This window comes from Chrysemys picta, chromosome 24, assembly GCF_011386835.1.
Source record: "Chrysemys picta bellii isolate R12L10 chromosome 24, ASM1138683v2, whole genome shotgun sequence".
In the NCBI taxonomy this organism is placed as follows: domain Eukaryota; kingdom Metazoa; phylum Chordata; order Testudines; family Emydidae; genus Chrysemys; species Chrysemys picta.
In genome coordinates this window covers 12,886,619-12,899,715 of record NC_088814.1, presented here as the reverse complement: position 1 = coordinate 12,899,715, position 13,097 = coordinate 12,886,619, and the positions used below count along the sequence as shown (strand labels likewise).

Below are 13,097 nucleotides of genomic sequence, written 5' to 3'. Positions count from 1 at the left end.
CTGGAGAGACACATGTTCACCGTTCCGGTGAACACAGTGGCTCTCAGACCCCCCCCTCCCCCCGCAACTCCGGCTCCCCCATTCCCTGCCCCACGGGGGGACCCCTCCCCCCCACATCTCCCAGCTGCACAGACAGTTCAACACCCCCCCGCCCCACTGACCTCCCCCCACCCCAACTCCGGCTCCCCCCTCCCCGACACCACCCCACAGGGGACCCCCCCGGCTCCCAGCTGTGCCGGGGCCGCTCCCAGGTGCCCTTGTGCGGAGTCACTTTCCCCGGGGTCTCCCCCCGGCCCCAGGGGTTACCCCGTGTCTGATCTCTGGGGCTGTCCGCCCCACTTCCCCCCCACCGCTACCGAGCCCGGCCCCTTCTTGTGCGTCCGGCCAGGCTTCAGCCAGCGCCTGCCCCAGGATCGCCGGGAGATGGAGCGTCCCGGGCAGCGGGGCCGGGCCCAGATCTCCGGCCAGTTGGGGGGAGCGGGGGAAGAGGCGTGACCCACAGCCCCCTGCACCACCGCCCCACATTGCCATCTTCTCCCTGCCCCCCCTGCTCCTCCATTGCCAGCCTCTGGCTGCACCCCCCCGCCTCCCTTGCCAGCCTCTCCCTGCCGCCCTGCCCCCCCATTGCCATCCTCTCCCTGCCTCCCCATTGCCAGCCTCTCCCTGCATCCCCTGCCCCCCATTGTCAGCCTCTCCCTGCATCCCCCCGTCCCCTATTGCCATCCTCTCTCTGAACCCCCCCTGCCCCCATTGCCAGCCCCCCTTCCCCCCATTGCCAGCCTCTCCCTGCATCGCCCCTGCCCCCCATTGCCAGCTTCCGGCTGCGGACACGTCCGGTGAGGAGCGTTTAAACCCTACAACCGCCTGGTTCCTAATGTCCTGGGGAGCGTGTGGAGCAGCATCGCCCAGACAGTTCGGGAAGGCCCTTGTCTGATGTTACGTGTTCAAAACCAGGGACCCTCCATAGGCCACAGCTGTGACCCAGCTCTGCCGGGCTGTCCTCTGAGAGAGGAGACGCTCCAGATCCGGCTGGGGTCACGGGGCACTGGGGTGACGGGACAGCCCGTGTCTCTGGGACAGGCTCGTCTGGGGCTGGCTGGACCAGGGAGGAGCAGTGCAGAGGGATTGCTGCACAAGTGAGCCTGTGTCAGGCGTGTTTGTGCCCATTGCACATCCGGCACTGACCCCTGGTGCTGCTGGGTCTTGCTCAGAGACAGCGGCCTTGTCCTCCTGCCCCCAGGATCACGCACAGATCCTAAGGGGCTGATCTGCCGTCCTAGGCAGAGGGACACGCCATCCAGGTGAGCCCATGGGCGTTGAGCTCGGTGACCAGGAATGTGCCCTGCACTGAGCTGCCGGCATGGCATGGGCTGGCCTGTGGGGGCAGGTGGGCTGCTCTGTCTCACACTCCAGCCCCTCTGCAGCTTCCTGACTGGGAAAGTGACTTTAAAAGAGCATCTCAATGGCCGTGGGGCTGATTGCTGAGGGGAAGCTGCCCGGCCACCTCTCCTCGCGCCGTCCCTGCAGCGCGGCCTGGCGTAGTTCATTGGTGCAGGGGTAGAGCCCTGCTGCACTGGGGAGCGTCACGGAGGAACGGCTAGATGACGCTGTCGCCAAGGAAAACAAGTGTCCTGTTAACCGCACAGTGCCCTGAGCTGAGTGAAGGAGACCCTGTGCCCCCCCCCCGCTGCCACTGTCCTATCCCTGCCGGCCCCTCCCAGAGAGTAATGGGGCCATGTGCTTTTATCTGAGGTTATCCGACCCTGTGACATACGTGGGTCAATGTTGCTCCTGACCCTGTCCCCACACCTGCTGCTGTTGCAAACAGGCCCCGTTGTGGGGGGCAGGTGAGGGAGGGGAAAGGGAACAGGCCATGTCAGGGAGGGGAGCAACGTGTGGGCAGTACATTGAATCAGCGCAGGCTGTGACTTCACTTTCTGCCCTATGCCCCGAGCTGCCGAGGGGCCAGATGACGCCCAGCGCCTCTGTGAATACTGGCTGAATGCCGGTAACGGTCCCCCTCACACAGATCAGGAGAGTCCTTTTATCCCCCGTTTGTGACAATCGAGAACAAACCCCTGCTGGCTGACGGGGCACATGCAGCGGAGCCGGGCGGCGTTGGCGAGGAGCGGTACCGCAGCGCCGGCCCTTGGAGACGTTCTCTGCTTAGGACAGTGCACGGTGTGAGCTCTCACCGCGCAGCCTCCACGCTGGAGTAGTTACTCTCAGGAATCGCAGTCCTGATGGAATTACATGGCACAGCCCTGGAGGGGGAACAGCCAAAGAAACCCACCGCAGGAGCATTCAACTCAGAAAGGGGAACTGCACAGACGTGAGGGGGCTCGTTAAATGGAAATTAAAAGCAACACGCCAGGGAAATGCCAGCAAAGCGCACGGAGACAATTTAAAAACACCATGCTAGAGGCTCCCACTACATGTATCCCGCAAATAAAAAACAAACCAGTGCGAGGATAAAAAAAATGCCCCCAGGGCTAAACAGCCGAGTAAAAGAGGCACTTTGGAAGTCAAATCCTAGTGAGGAAAATACAAAGATGCATAAACTCTGGCAAGTCAAATGCAAAGAATAATAAGGCCAAAAAAGAACGTGAAGAGCAACTAGCTAAGGCACAACAACTAACAGCAAAGTACTGGTTAAGTACATGGGATGCAGGAAGTCTGCCAAACAGTCAGCAAAGCCACTAGGCGATCGAGGCGCTAAAGGAGCACTCCAGGAAGACCAGGCCATTGCGGAGAAACTTCTGTCTTCAGTGCAGAGGATGCGGAGGAAATCCATATGCACCAGCCCTGCTTTTTAGGTGACAGATGCTAGAATCAAAGAATTATAGACCCATCGGGTTAGAAGGGACTGCAAGGTTCAGGGAGGGCGTTTGGGTGCAGGAGGGGGTTTGGGGTGCGGGCTTTGGGACGGAGTTTGGGTGCAGGCTCTGGACTGAGACAGAGGGTTGGGGTGCAGGAGGGAGTACGGGATGGGGTTTGGGGGCTGGGTGTGACAGGGGTTGAGTGCTGGGTGCAGGCTCTGGGCTGGGACTGGGGGTTGGGGTGCAGGAGGGAGTTTGGGTGCTGGGTGCAGGCTCTGGGCTGGGGCAGGGGGTTAGGGTTGGGGTGCAGGCTCTGGGATGGAGTTTGGGTTCTGGGTGCAGGCTCTAGACTGGGACAGGGGGTTGGGGTGCAAGAAGGAGTACGGGAGGGGGTTTGGGGGCTGGGTGTGAGAGGGGGTTTGGGTGCTGGGTGCAGGCTCTGGGCTGGGACAGAGGGTTGGGGTGCAGGAGGGGGCACGGGAGGGGGTTTGGGTGCTGGGTGCAGGCTCTGGGCTGGGGCAGGGCGTTGGGGTGCGGGAGGGGGTGCAGGGTGTGGAGCTGGGCCAGGGATGAGGAGTTTGGGGTGCAGCAGGCGGCCTGCCCTGGGGCTGGGGTGGGGGGCCATAGGGGAGGATCCCCCCAGGGACAAGACACTCACCCAAGCCCCGCCACGCTGCTGCGCAGGAGGTCCTGCCAGGATAAGCCCCCGGCTCCCTCGGATTCCACTCTGAGTCACCTGCCAGGGGAGTGGCTGGGGAAGGCTGCCATGTGTATCTGGTAGATACACTAGAGGGTAGGGATCGGATACAGAGGGACCTAGACAAATTAGAGGACTGGGCCAAAAAAAACCTGATGAGGTTCAACAAGGACAAGTGCAGAGTCCTGCACTTAGGATGGAAGAATCCCATGCACTGCTACAGATTAGGGACCGAATGGCTAGGTAGCAGTTCTGCAGAAAAGGACCTAGGGGTCACAGTGGACGAGAAGCTGGATACGAGTCAACAGTGTGCTCTTGTTGCCAAGAAGGCTAATGGCATTTTGGGCTGTATAAGTAGGGGCAGCAGATCGAGGAACGTGATCGTTCCCCTTTATTCGACATTGGTGAGGCCTCATCTAGAATACTGTGTCCAGTTTTGGGCCCCACACTACAAGAAGGATGTGGAAAAATTGGAAAGAGTCCAGCGGAGAGCAACAAAAATGATTAGGGGTCTGGAGCACATGACTTATGAGGAGAGGCTGAGGGAACTGGGATTGTTTAGTCTCCAGAAGAGAAGAATGAGGGGGGATTTGATAGCAGCCTTCAGCTACCTGAAGAGGGGTTCCAAAGAGGATGGAGCTCGGCTGTTCTCAGTGGTGGCAGATGACAGAACAAGGAGCAATGGTCTCAAGTTGCAGTGGGGGAGGTCCAGGTTGGATATCAGGAAAAACTATTTCACTAGGAGGGTGGTGAAGCACTGGAATGCGTTACCTAGGGAGGTGGTGGAGTCTCCTTCCTTGGAGGTTTTTAAGGCCTGGCTTGACAGAGCCCTGGCTGGGATGATTTAGTTGGGAATCGGTCCTGCTCTGAGCAGGGGGTTGGACTAGATGACCTCTTGAGGTCCCTTCCAACCCTGATATTCTATGATTCTATGTGCCTCCTCCCTCCGTAGGCGCGTCAGCCGCCTCAGCCTGCCCCCAGCGCCACTCCCTTGTACCCTGCAGTGGCAGCAGCCGGCCAGGGAGCGCAGGGCGGAGCTGCAGGGGGCAGGAAGAGACGCGAGGGGGAGGCACATGGGGGTGGCAGGCAGGACTGGTTGAGAAACCCTGCTCTGAACATTGGTGAAGCCAGAGCCCCCGGACCCTGAATTTGCTGGAGCCCGGGCACCACGGGCCCACATAAGTCACCACCCCTGGCAAGGTTCATCTAGTCTAACCCCTACCAAGATGCAGGACTTTGTGTGTCTAACCCACCCATCTTCTCTCTTCCTTCACTTCTCTGGCCATTGGTTTGCTGCATCTCTGAGTCCTCTCTCTATATGCCCTGGCCCAGCAGCTAGTTACCCAGGCTACCCTCCCGTTGCCATCCGTGGGGGTATCCTGGGCTGTCAGGGCTGCAGGTTTTGGTCCATGGTCAGTGCAGGCGCTACGGCTGCTGCACACCTACGTGGTGACTCCTGCAGCCCATCGCCAAACTGCGGGGCCATATTCTGCAGGGTGGCCTCCCTGGCTGAGATTCTGGGAGCAGAGACACCCTGGATTCGAGAAGGAAAATGACCTCACCAGAACACCCTGGAAATGGCTCTTCTTCTTCCCCCTGCATCAGCACATCCTCCTCCTCCTCCATTCCTGGGTCCTCCTAGTCTATAGCCAGGACCTCTACCTCCTCTTCTGCCTCTTCTTCTTCCCCCTGTATGGCCACATCCTCCTCCTCCTCCTCCTCTGTGGCCAAGTCCTCTTCCTCCTGCTCCTTCTCCGTGGCCAAGTCCTAATCCTCTTCCACTTCCTTTTCCTCCATAGCCAGTACCTCCTCTTCCTTCTCTTCTTTCTCCTGCATGGCCACATCCTCGTCGTCCTCCATTACTGGGTCCTCTTCCTTCTCCTCCTCCTGGTCCAGGTCCTCCTTGTCCTCCTCTGTGGCCTTGGCCTTCTCCTCTTGCTCCTTAGGCAGGTGCTCCTCTTCCTGCTCCATGGCCAGATCCTTCTCTTCTTCCTTTTGCTCCATGATCAGATGTTCCTCCACCAGGGCCACGTCCTTCTCTTCCTCTTCCTTTACCTTCTTCTTCCTCCTCCTCGTCTATGGAGAGCTCCTCCTCCTCCTCTGCTGCTGACAAATTCTCCTCCTCCTCTTCTTCCTCTTCTGCAGACACGTTCTCCTCCTCTTCTGCAGACACGTTCTCCTCCTCCTCCTTCTCCACTGTGTCCAGGTCTTCCTCCTCCTCTGTGGTCATGTCCTCCCCCTCTTTTATGGCTAGGTCCTCCACCTCCTCCTCTTTTTCTGTGGTCAGGACTTCCTCTTCCTGCTTCTCCTCCTCCTCTGTCTCTAGGTCTTCCTCCTCTTCCTCTCCTTCTGTGGCCCCATCTTCATCCTCCTCTGCCTTTTCCTCAGGGGCAAGGTCCTTCTTCTCTGACTGGTCCGTGGGGATCTCTGCGTCAGAGAGACAAGGGCAGAGGGTGACTCTTGCTGGGGAGGAGGGAAGAGGAAGGACAGGGGTGTGAAGGGATAGGGAGAGAAGATGTAATGTTTCCCCCTCCCATGTAAGCACCCAAAGGCAGAGAAATCCCCACACTGCCCCTCCCACAGACCTCTCAGCCCCAGGGCAAGCTCGAAGAAGTCCATTTGATGGACTCCTGGATAGCCAGGGGGTAGGTCCGGTAGCAAGATTGTTTGAAAGACACAGAACCATCATTGAACTGGGAGGATTGGTCCTAACTGGATGGACTGCTGAAAGTTTGGGGGTGAGAGATACCTTTGTCTTTCAAATCCTATTTAGCTTGGTAACACTTCTATAAGTGTTTACTTATGATCACTTAATGGCTATTGTTCTCTAGTTAATAAACTTGTTTGAATGGGTTCATTAAACCGGTGTGATTTGACAGAAGTCTATTTCTACTCAGATTAATGAAGACTGGGGCATGTTCGTTACCATTTGATGGCCTAACAGATTTAATGAGTTTACCCTGTTTGGGGTGGTTTCCTGAGCAGTATAAGACATGCGAAGCCGGGGCTGAGGGCTATGAGTGGGGGGTTCTGTATCTGTTCAGGAATCATAGAATATCAGGGTTGGAAGGGACCTCAGGAGGTCATCTAGTCCAACCCCCTGCTCAAAGCAGGACCAATCCCCAACTAAATCATCCTAGCCAGGGCTTTGTCAAGCCTGACCTTAAAAGCCTCTAAGAAAGGAGATTCCACCACCTCCCTAGGTAACCCATTCCAGTGCTTCACCACCCTCCTAGTGAAAAAGTTTTTCCTAATATCCAACCTAAACCTCCAACTACAACGTGAGACCATTACTCCTTGTTCTGTCATCAGGTATGACTGAGAACAGTCTAGATTCATCCTCTTTGGAACCCCCTTTCAGGTAGTTGAAAGCAGCTATCAAATCCGCCCCCATTCTTCTCTTCCGCAGACTAAACAATCCCAGTTCCCTCAGCCTCTCCTCATAAGTCATGTGCTCCAGCCCCCTAATCATTTTTGTTGCCCTCCACTGGACTCTTTCCAATTTTTCCACATCCTTTATGTAGTGTGGGGCCCAAAACTGGACACAGTACTCCAGATGAGGCCTTACCAATGTCGAATAGAGGGGAACGATCACGTCCCTCAATCTGCTGGCAGTGCCCCTACTTATACAGCCCAAAATGCCATTAGCCTTCTTGGCAACAAGGGCACACGGTTGACTCATATCCAGCTTCTCGTCCACTGTAACCCCTAGGTCCTTTTCTGCAGAACTGCTTTCTAGCCATTCGGTCCCTAGTCTGTAGCAGTACATGAGATTCTTCCGTCCTAAGTGCAGGACTCTGCACTTGTCCTTGTTGAACCTCCTCAGGTTTCTTTTGGCCCAATCCTCTACTGTGTCTAGGTCCCTCTGTATCCTATCCCTACCCTCCAGCATATCTACCACTGCTCCCAGTTTAGTGTCATCTGCAAACTTGCTGAGAGTGCAGTCCATGCCATCCTCCAGATCATTAATGAAGATATTGAACAAAACCGACCCCTGGGGCACTCCACTTGAAACCAGCTGCCAACTAGACATGGAGCCATTGATCACTACCCGTTGAGCCTGACGATCTAGCCAGCTTTCTATCCACCTTATAGTCCATTCATCCAGCCCATACTTCTTTAACTTGCTGGCAAGAATACTGTGGGAGACCGTATCAAAAGCTTTGCTAAAAATCGAGGAATAACACATCCACTGCTTTCCCCTCATCCACAGAGTCAGTTATCTCATCATAGAAGGCAATTAGGTTAGTCAGGCATGACTTGCCCTTGGTGAATCCATACTGACTGTTCCTGATCACTTTCCTCTCCTCTAGGTGCTTCAAAATTGCTTCCTTGAGGATCTGCTCCATGATTTTTCCAGGGACTGAGGTGAGGCTGACTGGCCTGTAGTTCCCCGGATCCTCCTCCTTCCCTTTTTTAAAGATGGGCACTACATTAGCCTTTTTCCAGTCATCCAGGACCTCCCCCGATTGCCATGAGTTTTCAAAGATAATGGCCAATGGCTCTGCAATCACATCCGCCAACTTCTTTAGCACCCTCGGACGCAGCGCATCCGGCCCCATGGACTTGTGCTCGTCCAGTTTTTCTAAATAGTCCCGAACCACTTCTTTCTCCACAGAAGGCTGGTCACCTTCTCCCCATACTGTGATGCCCAGTGCAGCAGTCTGGGAGCTGACCTTGTTTGTGAAAACAGAGGCAAAAAAATCATTGAGTACACTAGCTTTTTCCACATCCTCAGTCACTAGGTTGCCTCCCTCATTCAGTAAGGGGCCCACGCTTTCCTTGACTTCCTTCTTGTTGCTAACACACCTGAAGAAACCCTTCTTGTTACTCTTAACATCTCTTGCTAGCTGCAACTCCAAGTGTGATTTGGCCTTCCTGATTTCACTCCTGCATGCCTAATATTTTTATACTCCTCCCTGGTCATCTGTCCAATCTTCCACTTCTTGTAAGCTTCTTTTTTGCGTTTAAGGTCAGCAAGGATTTCACTGTTAAGCCAATCTGGTTGCCTGCCATATTTACTATTCTTTCTACATATCGGGATGATTTTTTCCTGCAACCGCAATAAGGATTCTTTAAAATACAGCCAGCTCTCCTGGATTCCTTTCCCACTCATGTTATTCTCTCAGGGGAACCTGCCCATCAGTTCCCTGAGGGAGTCAAAGTCTGCTTTTCTGAAGTCCAGGGTCCGTATTCTGCTGCTCCTTCCTTCCTTGTGTCAGGATCCTGAACTTGACCATCTCATAGTCACTGCCTCCCAGGTTTCCATCCACTTTTGCTTCCCCTACTAATTCTTCCCGGTTTGTGAGCAGCAGGTCTAGAAGAGCTCTGCCCCTAGTTGGTTCCTCCAGCACTTGCACCAAGAAATTGTCCCCTACACTTTCCAAAAACTTCCTGGATTGTCTGTGCACCGCTGTATTGCTCTCCCAGCAGGTATCAGGGTGATTAAAGTCTCCCATGAGAATCAGGGCCTGCGATCTAGTAACTTCTGCTAGTTGCCGGAAGAAAGCCTCGTCCACCTCATCCCCCTGGTCTGGTGGTCTATAGCAGACTCCCACCACAACATCACCCTTGTTTCTCACACTTCTAAACTTAATCCAGAGAAACTCAGGTTTTTCTGCAGTTTCATACCAGAGCTCTGAGCAGTCATACTCCTCTCTTACATACAATGCAACTCCTCCACCTTTTCTGCCCTGCCTGTCCTTCCTGAACAGTTTATATCCATCCATGACAGTACTCCAGTCATGTGAATTATCCCACCTGGTCACTGTTATTCCAATCACATAATAATTCCTTGACTGTGCCAGGACTTCCAGTTCTCCCTGCTTGTTTCCCAGGCTTCTTGCATTTGTGTATAGGCACTTAAGATAACTCACTGATTGTCCCACTTTCTCAGTCTGAGACAGGAGTCCTCCCCTCATGCACTCTCCTGCTCGTGCTTCCTCCCGGTATCCCATTTCCACACTTACCTCAGGGCTTTGGTCTCCTTCCCCCGGTGAACCTAGTTTAAAGCCCTCCTCACTAGGTTAGCCAGCCTGCTTGCGAAGATGTTCTTCCCTCTCTTCGTTAGGTGGAGCCCGTCTCTGCCTAGCACTCCTCCTTGGAACACCATCCCATGGTCGAAGAATCCAAAGCCTTCTCTCCAACTTTGGAATTCCTCCCCAGGAATGGTAGGGAAAGCATTCATGTAACTTTGCTGAGTGGGCCTGTCCATGCTAATGGCTACGTGAGCCGAGCTTGGAGGGGTGGGCTCACTTAATCAGGGGAAGTTTGAGTCGCAAGACTGAGGTCCCCAGCTCCAGACTGGGTCACCCTGACATTGGACACTGGACTGTGACTAAGGCTACGTTTTAGTCACGGCTGTTTTAGTAAAAGTCACGGACAGGTCATGTGCAGTAAAAATTCATGGCTTGTGACCTGTCCATAACTTGTACTATACACCCCTGACTAACTTTTGGGTGCTTGGGGGGGGGGGAGGGAATGGCTGTGGCGCCCATGGGCTGCCACCCCTCCTCCCCAGAGCAGGAGCTGGCAGGCTCCCTACCTGACTCCATGGAGCCCTCTCCCACACCCAAACTCCTGCTGCTGCTCGGGCGGGGAGGGCCATGGTTGCCTGATACTGCCCTGGCAAGGGCCAGTGCAGCTGGCTCGGGGGCCACCCAAGCTGCTCAGGCAGCCCCCAGGCGCAGCCGCACCTGCTGCTGCAGAAGTCACAGAGGTTCTGGAATGTCACAGACTGAGCAAACTATTTTCTATTTGTTTAATATTTTATTTGCTTGAAATTATTAATCTCAAAAAATGAAGGTATTTTCTTATTAGGTAAATATTAGGACTTTCAATTAATTGCAGTTAACTCACATGATTAACAAAATTATTGTGATTAAAATTAATTGTGATTAATCAGTTTTAATTGCACTGCTAAACAGAATACCAATTGAAATTTATTAAATATTGTGGATGTTTTTCTACATTTTCAAATATATTGCTTTCCATTACAACACACTACAAAGTGTACAGTGCTCATTTTATGTTATTACAAATATTTGCACTGTAAAAATGATAAAAGAAACAGTATTATTCAGTTCACCACATACAAGTACTGCAGTGCAATCTCTTGAGTGTGAAAATGCAACTTACAAATGTAGATTGTTTGTTTGTTATGTAACTGCACTCAAAAACAAAACAATGCAAAACTTTGGGGCCTACAAGTCCACTCAGCCCTACTTCTTGTTCAGCCAAACGCTCAGACAAAGATAGCTTCAGCACTCAACCTAATGTTTAAGAATCTGAAGTGCCTTCCAAAATCTGAGGGATGAGGTGTGGAGCATGCTTTCAGATGTCTTAAAAGAGCAACACTCTGAAGTGGAAACTACAGAACATGAACCACCAAAAAAAAAAATCAACCTTCTGCTGGTGACATCTGACTCAGATGATGAAAATGAACATGCTTCTATCTGCACTGCTTTGGATTGTTGATGAGCAGAACCTGTCATCAGCATGGATTCATGTCCTCTGGAATGGTGGATGAAGCATGAAGGGACATACAAATCTTTAGCGCATCTGGCATGTAAATATCTTGTGACACCGGCTGCAACAGTGCCATGTGAATGCCTTGTCTCACTTTCTGGTGACATTGTGAACAAGAAGCAGGCAGCATTATCTCCTGCAAACGTAAGCAAACTTGATTTGTCTGAACAAGAAAGGACTGAGTGGACTTGTAGGCTCTAAAGTTTTATATTGTTTTAATTTTGAATGCAGCTATTTTTTTATGTAATTCTACATTTGTAAGTTCAACTTTCATGATTGAGATTGCACTACAGTACTTGTACAGTAACTCACTTAACATTGTAGTTATGTTCTTGAAAAATGTTACATTAAGTGAATCCAATTTCCCCATAAGAATTAATGTAAATGGGGGAGGGGTTAGGTTCCAGGGAAATTTTTTTTTTGCCAGACAGACATAACCCCTCCCCCATTTATATTAATTCTTATGGGGAAATTGGATTCACTTAATGTAACATTTTATATACACATATATATGTAACGTGTGTGTGTGTGTGTGTATATATATATGAGAGATATATTATGTGTGTGCGTGTGTGTGTGTATATATATATATATATATATGTACACTTATACATACAGTATAAGTTTTAAACAATTTTAATACTGTACAGAGCAATGGTGATTTTGATGGTGAAGTCAGAGGGTGGGATATTTCCCAGGGACTGCCTTAGTGCTAAATGATGAACTAGCACTCGGCTGAGCCCTCAAGGGTTAACATGTTGTTAATGTAGCCTCACACTCTGAGGTAGCATGAATGGAGGTAAGGGAGTCAGCATGGTAGAGAGAGAGAGAGAGATGCACATTGCCCTCTTAAGTACACTGACCCCACACTAAGTACATTGCCTTTTTAAGTAGATCAGTAAGTTGAGACAGCAGCTGCTGCCTTGTCATGCCCCCCATTGGTCTGTGGAGATGGGGTAAAGGAGCAGGGGGGAGGAGGGGGACACCCTGACACTAGCACTCCTCTTCCTCCCCCCCACCCCTCCACTGCATAGCAAGCAGGAGGCTCCCAGGACCGGCTCCAAGGCAGAGGGCAGGAGCAGCACACAGCAGTGGGGTCAGGGACAGCTGAACTGCTGGCAACTGATAGCCTGCTGCGTGGCTGTGGCACAGGGAACTTGGGGGGGCTGCCGGCCCACCCTGGTTCCAAGCCCCCATCACTAGCTCCAAGGGGCTGCTCTTTCTGCAAGCAGTGGACAAAGCAGGCGGCTGCCAAACAATGTTATAAGGAAGCATTGCGCAACTTTAAATGAGCATGTTCTCTGGTAAATCAGCAACATAACGTTAACCCGGACAACTGTAAGTGAGGAATTACTGTATTAGGTGAACTGAAATATACTATTTCTTTGTTTTTTTACAGTGCAAATATTTGTAATAAAAATAAATATAAAGAGCACTATACAGTTTGTGTTCTGTGTTGTAATTGAAATCAATATAATTGAAAATGTAGAAAACATAAAAAATAGTGAAATAAATGGTATTCTATTATTAACAGTGCAAAATTAATCATGATTACCTTTTTAATCACTTGACAGCCTTAGTAAATATTATTACACTTGGTTATTTTTCATCATCTTAATTATTCCTGATGGACAGAGCGGACAGAAGGACAGACACTTTAATACATCCAGATCCAGCTTGTCATGAGAACTTTAAACTGCTCTTGAATGGCCGTGGACGTGAAGCATTTTTTGAAGATTTAACTAAATTGATGACTTGATTCCAGTACAATATCATTAACCTCAGTGTAGTGACAGAATCAGTCAGCCACCAGGGGGAGCCAATGGACAAGTTAGACACAAGAATGAGGGGGGAAAAAAGTAATACCAAGACTTTTTTCATTCTGGTCTCTCTACACTTGCCCTTTGGCTCCCACTGGTGGCTGATTGTTTCTATCACTGCACTGAGGTTAATGATATTGTACTGGAATCAAGTCATCAGTTTAGTTAAATCATCAAATCTCCTCTATTACTAACACCAAGAAAAGCTGTAACTTTCAGTTTTCCAATCTAATT

General features: G+C 51.5%; 1 protein-coding gene across 2 annotated transcripts in view; it reads right to left on the bottom strand.

Moving 5' to 3' along the window:
• The window catches only part of LOC135977338 (rho GTPase-activating protein gacV-like), a 954,030-nt gene extending 941,053 nt beyond the window's left edge, over positions 1-12,977 (bottom strand). For both annotated transcript variants that reach the window (XM_065577753.1, XM_065577754.1), the window contains exon 1: positions 5,079-12,977. In XM_065577753.1, coding sequence (XP_065433825.1) covers positions 5,079-5,142 — 64 coding nt within the window. In that variant the 5' untranslated portion in view covers positions 5,143-12,977. The remainder of the gene's footprint in view (positions 1-5,078) is intronic.
• Between the last annotated feature and the right edge of the window lie 120 nt (positions 12,978-13,097).